The sequence below is a fragment of the Dermacentor silvarum genome, chromosome 10 (genome assembly GCF_013339745.2).
Source record: "Dermacentor silvarum isolate Dsil-2018 chromosome 10, BIME_Dsil_1.4, whole genome shotgun sequence".
Taxonomy (NCBI): Eukaryota; Metazoa; Arthropoda; class Arachnida; order Ixodida; family Ixodidae; genus Dermacentor; species Dermacentor silvarum.
Window position 1 is genome coordinate 85,524,241 of NC_051163.1, and position 16,382 is coordinate 85,540,622.

The window sequence follows — 16,382 nt, forward strand, 5'->3', positions numbered from 1 at the left end:
GAGATTTAAAAGAAACAATACTACAGTTCCCGTGCGATCACTTGTGGCGGCGACGCTGTTCCGATGCGCCGACGACGACGAAGTGCTCCAAGACAGTGCGAGTGGAACCAGCATGCGAGCTGGAAAATAAAGTGGGTTCATCTATCTCCACGTGGCAACATCTCTTCTTTGCACCTCTGACAGTGGCGACACTGGACCATGGGACAGCGCCTTCCATAAGTTTCAGCGGGCCGCCGTCAAGCACCGAGTCAAACCTTACGTTCCCGTCTGAGAAACTAAGCTACACTGCATCACATAGAGCTACCACCGTAGCCAGGGTTCTGGCCAGGACGCCAGACCATTTGGCTCACCAAGCTGGAGGCACAATTTTCCCTACGTGCCATCACGTCGCCACGGGACCGGCACCGCATCATCATAGCCATGCTTCCTCCTACTCTGCGCTGTGATGCCCGGCCTCCTGGGCCACATGCATATGATGGGTGATCGTGTTAGCCCTACCTCACCTGACAGTGCCTACTCACTTGCTTACTGCCTCGCAACAAGGTTGCTTAACACCTTCGTCACTCACAACAGCTCAGCCTCTGCCAGCCGCGTCAAGTGCTCCTTAAAATCTAGACACTCCTACCATTCTTCCAGGCTTTCGCTGTGGGGTACCTTTCCATTCCTCCTTCACCACACTTCCATCAGCGCACGCAGTCACATTTTCTAGACCGCCTGCCACACTGTGCCAACTCCATTTAAGAAGGATCCTGACAATGGCAAAGCTGCCCTTCGCCCACCACCTGGTTTTGACAGCCAAGTAGCCCCTGCTCCGGCATCGCCGAGTGCGTGCGTGGCCGTACAAGAACGTGACAGTGTTCATGGCCCGTTCCCGTCTGTTGCAAGCGCAGCCTTGTTCGCTACGGCCACCACGCTGCTCTTGCCCGTTTGTAGCCCACCGCGTGCGCTCTCTACCTGTTCCAGCGAAAGTGTATTGACTCCCTCGGCGTCTCTGTCGCGCTGCCTACCTACAAACCCGTCTTCCCTGCGATGCTGTAGTACTCCGAAGCTCCTACTTTTCTGTCGAAAACGTAGCTGGAGCCTCTGCTTTCGGCGCATTCCTTGGTACTTCTACGAGCATAACCGAGCTCCTCATGCTCGATCCACACGCAAGGCGCGACCCTAATGGCAACAACAGACTCATGTCACTTTCCTGAACAGCTCAGAGTGAATGCGGAGGTAGGATGAAGAAGGTTCGAAAGCGCGTGGTCAATAAGTGTTCTCAAACCATTATTAGTGCAACGGGTGGGAAGGGAGAGTAGAGTGTCAAGACCACAAATTTGGAAACAGCTAACATACTGAGTTAGATGAGCGGAGGAAGCAACAATTAAATTATTGTTAGTGTCACCCAAGATGATAACGGACTTTTTTCCTTTGAAAGAATGCCAATAGTAGTGTCGTGCTTCAAAAAAAGCAGGAATTGGTGAATTCGGTGACCGCTAAATGGTAGCAAAGACAATGTTATTATCAATGCCTATTACAGAGTTGTCAACCTCAATCCACACCGACTCACAATCACAGATATTTAAGTGCAGATCAAGCCTACGCTTGTATCTAATGTCGGACCAAATAAACATGGCCGAGGCACCATGTTGTGATGGAATGCGATTGCAATATTCTGAATTGTATGATGGTAAACCATAACGATTTTTATCGGAATCACTCAACCATGTCTCAGAAAAACATATAATTGAGAAAGAATGAAGGCAAGAAGAAAAGTAACTGATAATCGCGAAAATATTTGCGAAGACTACGTGAATTGAAATGAATCGTGGAATGAGAGTTATGCGAAAAGTAGGATTGAATATCGTTAACGGAAATGTACATGCGATCAGATCAGAATACGAGGAACCAAGGAAAAAAAAAAGAACGCATACTCAATTTCATCGAAAATCGCGAGGTCCGAGACACTCCTTATGCGAAAAACTTTGCTATCAGTAGATTGCCTCGCCTTGATGACCCAGTCGTGAGTCCTTGAAAAAAAAAAACACTTTTTTTTTCTTTCTTGAGTTGCAAGGCCTTGCTGAATAATTGCTTATTCTGTGGCGCGAGGTGGTCAACTGACAAAAACAGCTTTGCCTCGTGCTTTGCTGAATCCTATGTCACTAGTGTTAAGGCGTACCTTTCAGGCTTTGCCTATGAACTCTGTTTTCAAGGCTCGAGAGTGAAATCGGACAAGCAAATGCTTTGTATCAGAAGCAGACGGAACACGATGAATGACGTCAATATTATTAGCAGAAACCGGACATTCTATTTTAGAGGCAATAGTTTGATGAAGTGTCATGCAGTCTTCACCCTGGGTAAACAGAACGTTTTTGATAGAGATAACTATAAGGGGAAACGCCGGGAGGCCACTCATCATCGGCTATCCTACACTAGGGGAATGAGAAAGGGGGAAAAGGAATGAGAAGGAAGAAGGGGAGACAGTGTGCGCCTATCCGCAGATGAGTGTTCACACGTGTATGTAGTCACAAGCGCTCGTCTAGTCTGCTGCTTTAAAGATGCGCATGTTGCAGTTTCAAGGCTAAGGTCCCAAGGCCTTCGCTTTCGAGAAAGGTCTGTCGTCTAAGCGGCAGAGACCAAGCACGTGGGGCATATTGTTGAGAGTGTTGATCATTTTCTAGGAAGCCCGCAATGTATAGGATGGTTGAGTAAAACATTTAATGTCCTTGAAAGAAGCAACAATGAGAGAAGGCCACTTTGTCTACGTGCATGATTCTCTTCGCAGCGCCTCCATGGCTGTACTCTACTCAAGGGTAACAAATTTTTGGGCAGAGGCTCACTACAAAAGTTACAATGTGGAAGGCTCCACTCATTTTAGGTTGTGTTGAAATAGTTCTAGGTGATAATCAAGTATATATAGTCTGGGGCCGGTGCTACCACCTTCTGCGAAGTCAGCAGGGTCTAGTATGGTATAGTATGGTATGATAAAGCTTTATTGAGGTCCTTCGGAACGCACTTCAGCCCGTAGCGGGCCTCTCCCACCTCGGTACAGAAAGGCCGAGCCTCTCTGTTGCGTCGTGGGCCTGATGGACAGCCAATAGCTGTGCCTCAAAATCGGGGCTGCTTCGGGACACCTCCCTTTTGGACGACGCGACGCCGTCGCGTAGCGCGGGGCACCGCCAGAACATGTGCTCCAAGTTGGCTAGGCCTGAGTGTAGCTCGTAAACATTGGACGATTCTATCTCTGGATAGATACTGTGTAACAGTGCGTGGTTAGGGGATGCCCCTACCTGCCAGATTTTAACTGGCCTGGCCATGCTTCCTGCGCTATTACCTCCTGTTTTTATCACGAGCTGGGAAGAAAATTGTTACTCGACATGTCCTTGGTGTGTGCCACTAAACGATGTCTGCCTAATTGTTCATTGAGTGCCTATTGAACCAAGGTCACGGTTTTAAGCCTATGTGCCATTCCAGGCTCGATACATGCGTAGCGTTATAAGATCTTGAGGTTTGGAAATATATACTGAAAACTTTGCCAGCTGTGAATGCGTATTTTTAATAACATATGGCAGTAACATATGCACACGTATACGACTAATTAGCTAGTATATAGGTCAGGTGTGCCTCTTGAACTATGAATGTGTGGAACACGAGGACCGCCCCCTGTAGACATTTCCACATAAAAAACTAATTGTAAAATCTAATCTCCTATGACTGCAGGTCCGTCTCGTATTCCTGAAATAACGAAAATCTGTACGATGCATGCAATACCTAAATACACAAACACATGAACACAGTTTTACAAATAAAAATGAAAGTGATATATTATACCATTTTGCAACACTCCCACTTTACTGGGCGCTCTCGAATTTGTGTTGCCGCCATCTGGAAAGTCTTGTCAACAGCTTCGACCAGGCAGTGTCGTTCGCTCGCTTAAGCTATGATCGGTGTGGTTTGCTATTTCAACGCTTTCGAGGAGGTCTCCGCCCTGCAGTAAAGAGAATTATTTTTTTGTCACATGCAGTATTCCGCATTAGCGCGCATTCATAGGTTTAACAAGCCACATTTGGCCGGTTTCACTTGAACCGGTGTACACGTGCACAATGTAGCCATAAATCAGCATTGCACTCAACCATGCATGCAGAATACATGAGAAGGGATGTGTTGACGGCGTTGTTTTAGACTGCACGTATGATGTTCGTGGTAAACGACATCATCAACCCAGTTCTTTGTCTTGCAGATATACCGCATTGAGCTTATCTGATCTTAGAACATACTTTCGTAGGCGGGAACCAACGGCGGTACCTTTGTCGAAGTGGCTATGTGCCAGTAACATTTAAGGGAAAGCGTAAAAGAAACTATTCTCTTAATGCATGGGAACGAAAAATCCCTTCAATTGGCGTGCATAGACTGCATCGAGTTTTATAATAAACAGTTGAAATATGCGGAATGTTGAAAACAGAATGTGGATTTAGGCCATGAATTTGTTTAGAAATTGTAGACAGTAGCTAAATTAAAACAAGAATCTGAAGCATCACGCTTACAACTATGCAACTAGAACAGAAATGAAAAATGACAATCATAGCTTTAAATCTGCACCCATTCAGAAACTTGAAGCGAACAAGTTTGATGGATATGACATTTATAAATAATATCTACATTGTAATTTCGCTAAAATCGCCTGATGGATATGACATATATCAATATTATATACATGGAAATTTGGCCAAACTCCCTGAACATTGGAGGAACTCTACGTAACCTCTAAACTCATACGTATCATATCTGTCCCCTATAGATGTTCTAACAATTGCGTACAGAACTGCTATATCTGCATTACTTCATACCCAACCTACAGTTTGTTGCATCTCTTATCTCATGCGATATTTTCTCTTAATTTCGCTTACGTATTAGGAAGCAACTATACGTTCACAAAGATTGAAAAGTAAGTTTAATCACACTGTATAGTTCACTCTACACATCTACATTTTATTTCTTCATTTCGCTGCAAAATCCGAAGGATGGACGTCGTGTTCATTTATTTACCAAGGTCGCTCTGAATGGTAGCGTGTTAATGGGGTTGTCAGATATTTTAGTGGCAAAATTTGCCGAGAACGAAGATATGTTTATCATAACAACAATAGCCTTCTGACACATACCTAACTGCACGCTTATAGGCGTGATGGATATAAGAAAAGAAAAAAAAAACCTCCAATTATTTTTGTGCTTGAAGTAAGTTGATAATTTTGATTAAAATAATCGAGGAGATCCTGATCTTTCTTCTAGTCAGTAACGCGCCAAGAAGCAGGGAAAGGACAGTAGTAGTTGCAGGCCACTCACTGCTGTGACATGCTACGTTCAGACTGGCATATATCACATATGTTGCATATATCACATATGTTGCGTATGTAGCTTTCCTTCTTACGCCTCAGTTTTAACGCATGTGGTAAGTAAGATAACGTGCAGTATACGAGGCTGCTTTACTTGGTTGAAGACATAACATATGAAAGTTGTAAAGTGAGATTGCTGTTTTTTTTTCGTACAGTGAAATTAAAGCGCACATGGCCAGGCTTTATTTCTCAAGGCTTAGTACATCTCCATAGTGGCCAAAGAACAGTGTCCTTTAAGCTCAGCAGAAGAATGGCTCTGGGTCAGGTAATCCTTATTGGAGCAGGGAAATGTCAGTGAACCGAAAGTAATTCGAAAAGCCCCCAAGAAAGTCACTGTCAAAAGTATAGGTGCCATGTACTACGCACCACATTGTCCATGTGCCATAAGCATGTACCAACTCGCCCAAGAAGACACTCTCATATATAGCTAATATTGGTAGAGTATCCCCTTGGCGATATAGAATTTCTGGTTTTCTTTATTACCAAGGCTTTTTTCAAACCCCTTGTAGCATCGCGTGGCCTGTTCAGATGAATTACCTGAAAATGCAGACAGCACTTGCACGATAAATTGCAATGTCCTCCGTGTAAATATTTAAAAATACTCACTAATTAACTACATAAATATTCACTTCTGGGAACATTTAACAGTCGCGAAATTGAGGTCGAGCGCTAATGGGGTCATAGAATTTCTGCTAAGCAGACATATGAAATTATTACTACTCGGCTTATGAGAAGCTTTAGCTCGGGGCCACCTCGAATGCTAGCTATTTAAATGTATTATAAAGGAGATTTATTGAGGTTCGTAGCGACAGCCGGTTCTAGGATGCACCGAGCACCGTCCTCTAGCTCGAGCCTCTGCTGCGCGCTTGATGCTGCCGATGCTGCTGACTCTGCGCCGACGTTCATTATCTTCCTTACAAGGGTCCCGCCGCAATAAAGGAGCCATCCTGGCGACTTAGTTGTCGGAAAGACGGTAGAACGGTGATACGGCTTGAGACGCGGAACGTGGACGACGTCGCGGTTACGACGCCGCATGTCGGATGGCGACGTGAGCGGCTCAATCAGGTAATTAACGGGTGATGTTCTCTCGAAAACGTGGTATGGACCCTCCTACTTCGGAAGGATTTTTGAAGCGAGCCCAGGCGTGCGGTGTGCTACTAACAACCAGACGAGGGTGCCCGGGAGAAAAGGTGGAGTCGAGTTCTGGGCGTCGTGAACGGCTTTTTGGCGGTTCTGGTCATCCGAGGTGAATCGGCGGGCCAGCTGGTCACATTCTTCGCCGTGTCTGGCGGCTTCCGAGATCCGTAGGCATCCGGATGGGTCCGGCAGGTAGGGCAGAATGGTGTCGATTGTGTGGGAAGGATAACGGCCGTAAAGAAGGTAAAAGGGTGAGTCGCGGTGTTTTAGGCGTAGATGACAAATGGAAGAACTAGGTCCCAATTAGAGTGATCAAGTGAGACGTACATGGCGAGCATGTCACCAAGAGTTCGATTGAAGCGTTCCGTGGTACCGTTAGTGTGTGGTGATGGACAGTGCATTTACGATGAACAATAGCGCATTCAGCAAGCAGTCGTTCGATGACTTCAGATAATAAGGCGCGGCCTCTGTCGCTTAAATATTCACGTGGACCTCCATGACGAAGGAGAAAACGGCGTAGTATGAAATTGGCGACCTCTTGTGCTGTAGCATTTGGTAGAGCAGCAGTCTCCACATAACGTCTTAAATGGTCTACCGCAACGATTATCCACCTGTTGCCGGTAGGAGTCAACGGAAGTGGCCCGTAAAGATCTATGCCCACACCGTCAAAGCGTCGGAATGGGCCTTGTAAAGGCTGGAGTTTATCGGCGGAGTTGTGCGGTGGCGCTTTGCGGCATTGGCACTTATGACAAGAGCGGACGAAGTTGCGAAAGAAATTGTACATTCCCCACCAGTAATAGTGGTGTCGAAGTCTTTCGTAGGTCTTGAAGACTCCCGCGTGGCCACACTGAGGGTTGACGTGGAACGAGGAGCAGATCTCTGATCGCAAAGTTCTCAGAATGTCGAGTAACCATGTGCGTTCCTCTGGGGCAAAGTTGCGTCGATACAGTAGCTCGTCTCGAATCGCAAAATGAGGAACTTGGCACCGAAGCGTTGGTGACACGGGAACTTTCGACGTATCCGAGAGAAGGTCGAACAGAGATGCAGTCCAGGGATCATTACGCTGTGCAGCAGCGATAGTGTCAAAGTTCAGAGATGACAATGTGCACTCGCAGGAGGAGTCGTCACTGGCCTTCGGGGGAAGCGGTGATCGGGATAGCGCGTCAGCGTCGGAGTGCTTTCGCCCGGAACAGTAAACCACGCGGATGTCATATTCTTGAATTCGCAGTGTCCAGCGGCCAAAGGGGCTCGATGGTTTTTTTTAGCGTTGATGGCCAACATAGTGCGCGGTGGTCGGTCACTACGTCAAAAGATCGGCCGTATAAATATGGGCGAAACTTGCCAAGAGCCCACACAATGGCCAAACACTCCTTTTCTGTTACGCTTTAATTTGTCTCTGCCTTTGTTAACGTGCGATTCGCGGATGCGACGACGTATTCTGTGTGGCCAGGTTGACGTTGTGTCAACACAGCCCCAAGGCCTACACCACTTGCATCGGTATAGATTTCGGTTGGCGCTGGAGGGTCAAAATGGCGAAGAATGAGTGGCGTCGTGAGAAGACGACGCAAGGTTGTGAAGGCGTCGTCATATTCTGGAGACCATGATGAGAGATCGCTAGTGCCACCAAGGAGCTACGTGAGAGGCGATATAATTGACGCAAAGTTTCGAAGTAATCGCCCGAAGTAAGAACAGAGGCCGATGAAACGGCGTAGCTCTTTGCTAGTGGTAGGTGTCGGGAACGCAGTAACAGCACGTAGCTTCTCGGGATCCAGGCGAATGTCCTCCTTTGACACGACATTGCCTAAAATTGTGAGCTGATGAACAGCAAATGGACATTTCTTCAGGTTAAGTTGCAACCCGGCGGTGGACAAGCAAGTGAGTACGTGCTGGAGGCGGAGCAGGTGCGTTGCGAAGTCAGGGGCGAACACCACAATGTCGTCAAGATAGCAAAATCAGATTTTCCATTTGAGGCCACGCATAACGTTATCCATCATTCCTTGGAACGTAGCAGGTGCATTGCAAAGTTCGAAAGGCATGACAGTGAATTCATACAAGCCGTCTGGTGTAACAAAGGCAGTTTTCGGGTGATCGGCCTCTGTCATCGGAACCTGCCAGTAGCCTAACCGCAAATCCAGCGAAGAAATGAACTCGGCTCCCTGCAAACAGTCCTGAGCATCATCGATGCGATGGTAATGGGTAGACGTCCTTCAGCGTAATCTTGTTCAACCGTCGAAAATCAACACAGGAGCGGATGGAACCGTCTTTCTTTGTGACGAGGACCACAGGAGAGGCCCATGGGCTCTGTGAAGGTTGCATGACGCCTCGACGAAGCATGTCATCGACCTGTTCTGCAATGACGCGACTTTCCCGTAGCGGACACGCGATACGGTCTTTGTCGCAGCGGCGAGTGAGAACCAGTGTCCATGTGATGTTCGACTGTCGATTCATGGCCAAGAGATGTTTGCGCAACGTCGAAAGAACGGCGGAAGTGCTGAAGGATGGTGATAAGTTGAGATCGCTGCGAATGTGTCAGATCTTCAGCGATGAATGGGCTGAACACATCTGTTCATGCTGAGTCCGCTACGGAGAGGGCACTCAGTTCATGGACGGCAGTAGAAGGCATTTCGTCGAGGATGGAGACAATTCGTGTTGAATCGACCGACTCGACGTAACCAAGCATTGGCGGCGGAGCAGTGATAGTAGCGATGAAATATGATTATAAATGGGCATCGTGCTGACACCGGCGGCGAGGTCAAGAACTGCAAAAGGCAAAGGAAGCGCTTTTCGGGTAACAAAGTGATGAGAGGGCATGAATAAGACCGTCCCGTGGGATATAGCACTACACGAGACTGGTACGAATGCTGAAGAGCACAGGGGAATACAGGTGTCTTCTTTCACGAGAAGTCAAGCGGCAGGATGAGCATCATCGACCGAGGCCAGGTCACCAAGGTGGGAAAGTTCAATCTCAGCCCGAGCGCAATGGATGATGGCATTGTGGCGCGAGAGAAAATCTCATCCTAGAATAACGGCGTGGGAGCAAGATGAAAGAACTATGAACTCAATCGTGTATAAAATGCCCTGTATGCCCTGTATAAATAAAATGCCCTGTATATAAATGCCCTGCACGGGCTGTACAAGCAGTGGTAGGGCGAATGGGTTGAGCACTTGCCGTTCGAAGCGACAATCCAGACAGAGACGTCGTCACTTCACCAAGCGAGCGGCAAAAGCTGGCATCCATAACTGAAATAGCGGCACCGGTATCGACAAGGGCGACTGTAGCGACATCTTCGACAAACACATAAATGACATTGGCAGGTAAAGGAGGAGGACTTCGGCATTTAGACCCTTGCGCAGTTCTGGCCTCAGGAACTGCGTCGTCTAGTTTCCCTCTTCGTTAGAGACGGGTCACCGACGCATAGGGAAAGCGATTGGTGACGTGGGGAGGGTGACCGAAGGCGTTCGAAGCGAGGACGGCGATTAGTCTGGGAGCGAGCTGGTGATGGATCGAAGGGTCCGTAAGGCACATTTGGATCGGGCGGCACATAGGGCGCTCGTCGATCGTCATCGAACGCCTGCGATCGGCGGCGGCAGAACCTTGCGACGTGACCGGGATACCTACATGCAAAGCACATTGGGCGATTGTCCGGAGTACGCGACGGGTTAGCGACGGCAGTGCTGGCTCAGGGAACGGGAGGAGGAGGGCGGTGCGCAGGCTGCTGGAAACGTGGTACCGGCACACTGCGAGGGGCCATTGCAGCAACCGCAGCATAAGTGAGCGGTGTAGCCCCGGCATCCTGCTGGCGAATAGCCGGCAGCACTTTCGCGACCTCTTCATGGATCACATTACGGAGAGGAGACGGCAAAGCGCTGGCAGACTCCTGAGTGATGGACACAAGAGGTAGTTGTCGTGCGACTTCTTCGCGGACGAAATCCTTGATTTGGGTTATCAGGGAGGCTTGTTCGGGGCTGGTGGTCAGGTTGCAGGGTGACGCCGCATTAGGTGTGGGATGTCGCCTTGTCAGAGCTCACCGCTTACGCAATTCATCATAGCTCTGGCACAAGCTGATAACGTCGCCAACAGTGCGCGGGTCCTTGGCAAGAAGCATCTGGAAGGCGTCATCATCGATTCTCTTCATGACGTGCTTGATCTTTCCCGCTTCCGTCATGGCAGCGTTCGCGCGCCTGCACAAATCGATAACGTCTTCTATATAGCTGGGGAGCGTCTCACCTGTGTCCTCTGCGTGTGTACGCAAACGCTGCCCTGCTCGGAGTTTCCTGACGGCGGTTGGTCAAATACTTCGGTAATCGACGTCTTGAACGCCGACCACGTTCGGATATCCCTCTCATGATTTCTAAATCAAACAGTGACCACGACCGTGAGATAGAATGACACGTAAGCCAGCTTGTGCGAGTCATTCCATTTGTTGTGAATGCTCACCCGTTCGTAGGACGACAGCCACTCTGGAACGTCGTTGTCGTCGGTTCCGCTGAAGATGGGAGGCTCCCGCTGGCGAACGGTGCCAGCGCAAGAGACGGGTGTGATGGAAGCGTCTGCTGGTCGGCGTTGGTATGGCAGAGGGTAGCGTCCGCGAACGAAGTTCCAGGATGGTAGAGTGGAACGTTACCCCGCACGGCTCCACCACTTATAAAGCGAGAGGTACTGGGATCGATACCCCGCACCTCCACCACATATAAAGGAGATTTATTGAGGTTCGTAGCAACAGCCGGTTCTAGGATGCACCGAGCACAGTCCTCTAGCTGGAGCCTCTGATTGCGCGCTTGATGCTGCCGATGCTGCTGACTCTGCGCCGACGTTCGTTATCTTCCTTACAGTATGTAAAACGCAAAAGTTCATTTCTGAGAAAACCCCCAAACAAATATAATGAAATGTGTTGCACTGGAGAGAGCAAGTTTAATTTTTGTGACTGTAAGCGGAATCTCCATTTAGGGCCTGAATTTTTATACAAATTAGTAAGTGTGAAAAAAAGATAAAGGCACAATGTGTACAAAACCAGACTCTGCACAAAAAGTCACAGGCCTGCGCGGCACAGCGCAGCACAGTCAAAGCTTAAGCTGGTGGAGTGGCTCAAGAGTAGCTCCAATTTCGGCACCACGCACAACAGGTTCTTCGCGGCAAAGTCTCTTCGCCTCGTTTTGACGAGAAAAATCTGAACTGTGCGCCCGGCGTCGACGGCGAGATGCGGCTTCTACTGGTCTCTACACAGCAGTCTGATAAGACCTATCAAGCGTGCTTGCAGCCGCGCACGTATATCTATGATTCACTTCTTCAGCAGTGATTCGTACTTTGCGAGGAGATGCCATAACGTGTACCGAAGAGGTATCCAGAATACGTGGCGCACATCTCACATTCCTTGACCCGTGGCACCGTACGTTGTTGTTTGTGATGATGATCATGATTGTTTATTGGAATCTTCAAAACGGGCTGGTGACAAACAGTCACCTAGCCTGCTTGAGTGAACCAGGTCCAGTTACATGCAGCATGCAATTGGTGTATGCAACTTACATGCCAGGCACGGTGCGTTTGCAAGCACCTTAACTAGATGGCGCCAACATACTCGCGGAGGCTCAGGTCGTCTGCGCCTTCGCGCCTGCCTAGGGCACGTTTATAGGGTATTTTCCCGCTGCCTGATAGGAAGCGCTTGCGTGGTTCAATGGTAAAGTATCCGACTCCCACGCAGTGGGCCTGGGTTCGGTCCCCGCGGAGACCGGGTCCTTTTTTAGGAGCGAAGCTCCTTATAGCGGCACCCGTTCCGTCCCCGTCGTCGTAGTAGTAGTGTGTAACCAGTCTGAGAAAAATGAGAAAAAAAATTCCGAAGTTGTGTCCGTAGCGCGGAATCGAACCAGGGACCCCTCGCTTCCGAGCGCGCGGCGTTAGCCCACTACGCCACGAAGCGAACATAGACACACGCACCACGATGGCAATAAATAGCCAACATTAACGAAAGGCCGCGTTTCTAGCGCGTTTCTAACGCGTTTGTGCTAGCGCGTTACGGCCCGTGTAAGAAGCTGGTGTAAGACGCTGTGGCCTCTCCGCCTTACCTTCAACGCGTTTCGAACGTGCTGCCCAAGGCGGTGGCAAGTCAAGTTTAAGTCGAGGAGCGTTTATGAATACGGGGGGTATACTCTCTCCGCAGTCATGTGATGGCGTCGGCAAACGCGGTGCACGTTCCGGCATGTGTAAATGGCTGCGTAAGACGCTGTGGCCGCTCCCCCTTACTAGAGAGTACTGCACGTTTCTAACGCGTTTGTGCTAGCGTCCCCTTAAGCGGGAGATCCGATGATTCTCTCCGGAGCTTCGCCCACTCATCATCATTCACCCCGTGGATATGCTGTGATTTTTTTCGCTTTTCCGGCGATAGCGGTTACGGTCACCAGCGGAGGAGGCGGACACCACCGCGAACCGAAACGACTATGGGAATGAGCCCATAACAGCTTATGATGTAAAAGATAGGTACATCGCATTTCTACCAACTGCATACGTTAGAGCATCTAAATCAGACAAGTTTGATATAATAAGTTGCAACTAATGTAGATTCGTGAAAAGCTTTTCATGGGTTTCACAAATCGCCTACTCAGAAATTAGTAATATGATTCACGGGACTGTATAATAAATTCGTTTTGTCGTCCTTGAATGCAATATTAGAAACACTTTACAGAATTTTTATACCACTTTTCATTACAGAGTTGTCAACTTGATAGTTTCGTTTCTTGAAGTTTTTCCATTTTCAACACTCTTTATTTCAAATCTGCAAAAATAAAAAATCCGCACCCGGCAGTGACTAGACTTTAACTTCCTGTTTTAAAGGTAACAAACATCTTGATATTCGGTGTAATGGTTGTCGAGAAACAAGATTTCACCCTTACCCTAAAGTTATATAGGAGCCCCCGAGTGAAAGCTTCCTTTTAAATTTCGCGAAGTGCGAATGTCGGAAAGTAATTATGAGTAATTCAGTGCACCAGTTTAATAGCTGAGTAGATATTGAAACTTTTGATGAAGGTAAATATTTGTTTCAGAAGTAAATATAAAAACGCCGTACGCGGTCATCTTTCACAAGCAATAAAAGATCTAACTAAGGAAAGTATTTCACAAGCAATAAAACATCCAACTAAATTAAAAATTAAAATTTAGGGGTTTTACGTGCCAAAACTACGATCTGGTTATGAGGCACGCCGTAGAGGGGGACTCCGGAATAATTTGGACCACCTGGGGTTCATTAACGAGCATCTAAATCTATACACGGGTGTTTTCACATTTCGCCCCCATCGAATTGCGGCCGCCATGGTCGGGGAAACATTTAACTAAGAAAAATAAAGAGATGAATATAAGACGCACAGTAAGTATGCATTTATATAGCTAAGATACCTAAGATAATGTACATTACGCAAGAGGTATGGAAGTCTGTATTTTTTTTCTTCCGATAAACAAGCTTCACACTACCCGATTAGAGTTTTGTGACTAATGCGCAGAACGTAAGATAAATTAAAGCTCACATGAAGCTTTCTTACCCAGAATTGTTCTGCTTGGAGGTAAATATAGGTGGTGATCCCTTCTTGCTGATAACCTACTTTCTTTTATTTATTCTACGTACGGTAAGAAGGTGGCTGCCCAAAACAATCCATGTTTACGGGAAACTCACAAATTGATAACGACGACTGGATATGAATTAGGTCATTTTGGCGTTTCATTACTTCCCATATCTTCGGCTTCCTTATGACATTTTAAACTAAACCCTTAATTACATCTAGTGGTGGGGATTCAACAGTCGTATTGTAAGAACAGAAAACAACCCCCAATTTTCTGAAACGCTTTGAGAATTCAATACTGTGCTTTGCCTAAAACTGCACATTTGATACGCCCTGACGGCTTGATCATGATTGTGTGTTTCGAAGCAGCAATAAATGGTGGCAGCATATCACTCGGAAAAAATGGTGGGCGCTACGCACTTAAGCATAGCCAAAGTCCCCTAAGGACAATTTGCCAGGACAATTCACTGGTTAGATGCATCGATAAATATGTCACTTGGAATCTAAAAAGTCAAAGTTGTCAAGGTGAATGAAACTGGTTAAATTTAGCGACCTTCTTGCTAGGTTACCAACACTGGCTCATGCTATAAAAGGTGATCCAATGATTCTTCACAGGCTGGCTTACCTGCTGTCGTGCTGCGCTTTTCATCTGGGAAACTCTGCTGGGGAACAGGGGTACTCTGCAGACCGCATTGTACAGCCAGTTGTATAAGGCCATGGCAACCACCCCTGCCACCATAGAACGAGGAGTGGTAATAATTGCAGATTTACAGACACTGGAGGAGGCCAAAGTTCAGCGGCCTCATAGTGACTATGCGCAAGCACACCGTTCACAGACGGTATGCTATATCTATTTCAAATACTCTCCTCTCGACATTTATCGAAGATACATATTTTCACTATTTCTAGCGCAACATCAAATACTAATGGAAACTGAAAAAAAGGAGGAAAACGAAATCGACGAAGACGTATTTCTACCGTCACGTGAATAATGCCTTCTAATTGATAACGAACATCCTTAGTTGCTTAACATGAGAAATATTTTGCGTTGCGGGCTCTATACAAGCGATCTAAACAAGAATGTGTTATAGGAACAATTTTGCTGTTTATGTGTAAGATTACAAGTGTTCATGTGAAGTGGCCTACTAGCGGGAGCGATCCAACTGGATAATTCTGAGGCCTGCTCACGACGACGAGTCGCAATTTAGTCGCACAATGTGAATAAGTGATAGCGTAAATGATAATACACATCATCATCATCATCATGAGCCTATATTTATGTCCACTGCAGGACGAAGGCCTCTCCCTGCGATCTCCAATTATCCCTGTCTTGCGCTAGCTGGGTCCAACTAGCGCCTGCAAATCTCCGAACGTCATCATCCCACCTAGTTTTCTGCCATCCTCGACTGCGCTTCCCTTCTCTTGGTATCCACTCGGTAACTCTAATGGTCCACCGGTTATCCATCCTGCGCATTACATCAGACCCTGACCTATCTCCTCAGTCTGTCGGGACCAAAAGGAAAGCTGGCGCTTTGGATAAATGATCTCCAGCAGTAGGATTTCGAGGTGCTTTCACCGTGAGGGCAGTGGATTAACCAATGCACACGCGTTATCCAGATTGCCGCTCAAACTAGCACATTTAATGGTACAGCTGACGAAACCATAGAAATGATTCGGAGATCCACAGTTGAAGAATGGAAAGTTCGTTGTGCTGGATACATTCATTCCGAAATTTCTCCACATGTACCATGACAGTCCCGAGCCCGGACGCTGGTGGCGATGATGGTTTCTGGTGAAATTATAATAAACATCTGCAGAGGCTCATGTGGGCGAATATACAGAGAGATGTAGACAGTCTTTGGTCGTGCCAGTTGTGCCAGCTCAATCAGTCGAAGTACCGCGAATTGCGGGACGAGTTCGTATTACCGTTTCAATGGGACACACGTGTTGAAATAAAATTTATGCGGACTTTGCCAAGTTAAAATAGAAAAGCGAAGGTGCAAGTAATTTCTTTTGGCAACCGTCCAGTGTACAAAAATAACAGCTGCACTACCTGGGAAAGAAGAGACGAATAGTGTTCTTGCCCTCCTCAACCGAGCATATCTTTCGTAGTTTCTATCAATGGACGTACATTCATGAACAAACTCAAGCAGTGGCCGACAGTCGCTGCATCATGCTGCGACACTGGCCTCCATGCTCCGACTTTGGCTAGGGTGGTGCCAACAAGCAAATGCATTAAAGGAGAGAGTTATCCGTGACATAAATCAATTTTTGTAATTGTATCGAAAATTCTGAAGGGGATGAAAGCGCTGTCTAGAAGCCAGCCGT

General features: G+C 47.4%; 1 protein-coding gene across 1 annotated transcript in view; it reads right to left on the minus strand.

The window, feature by feature from the left end:
- Window positions 1–3,814: 3,814 nt before the first annotated feature.
- LOC119466238 (XK-related protein 7-like) overlaps window positions 3,815–16,382 on the minus strand; it is a 169,618-nt gene continuing 157,050 nt past the window's right edge. Inside the window, exons 6-7 of the mRNA XM_049656837.1 lie at window positions 14,680–14,783; window positions 3,815–3,970 (exon numbers count right to left, since the gene is read on the minus strand). Of these exons, the coding sequence (XP_049512794.1) occupies window positions 3,881–3,970; window positions 14,680–14,783 (194 nt within the window). The 3' untranslated portion in view covers window positions 3,815–3,880. The remainder of the gene's footprint in view (window positions 3,971–14,679; window positions 14,784–16,382) is intronic.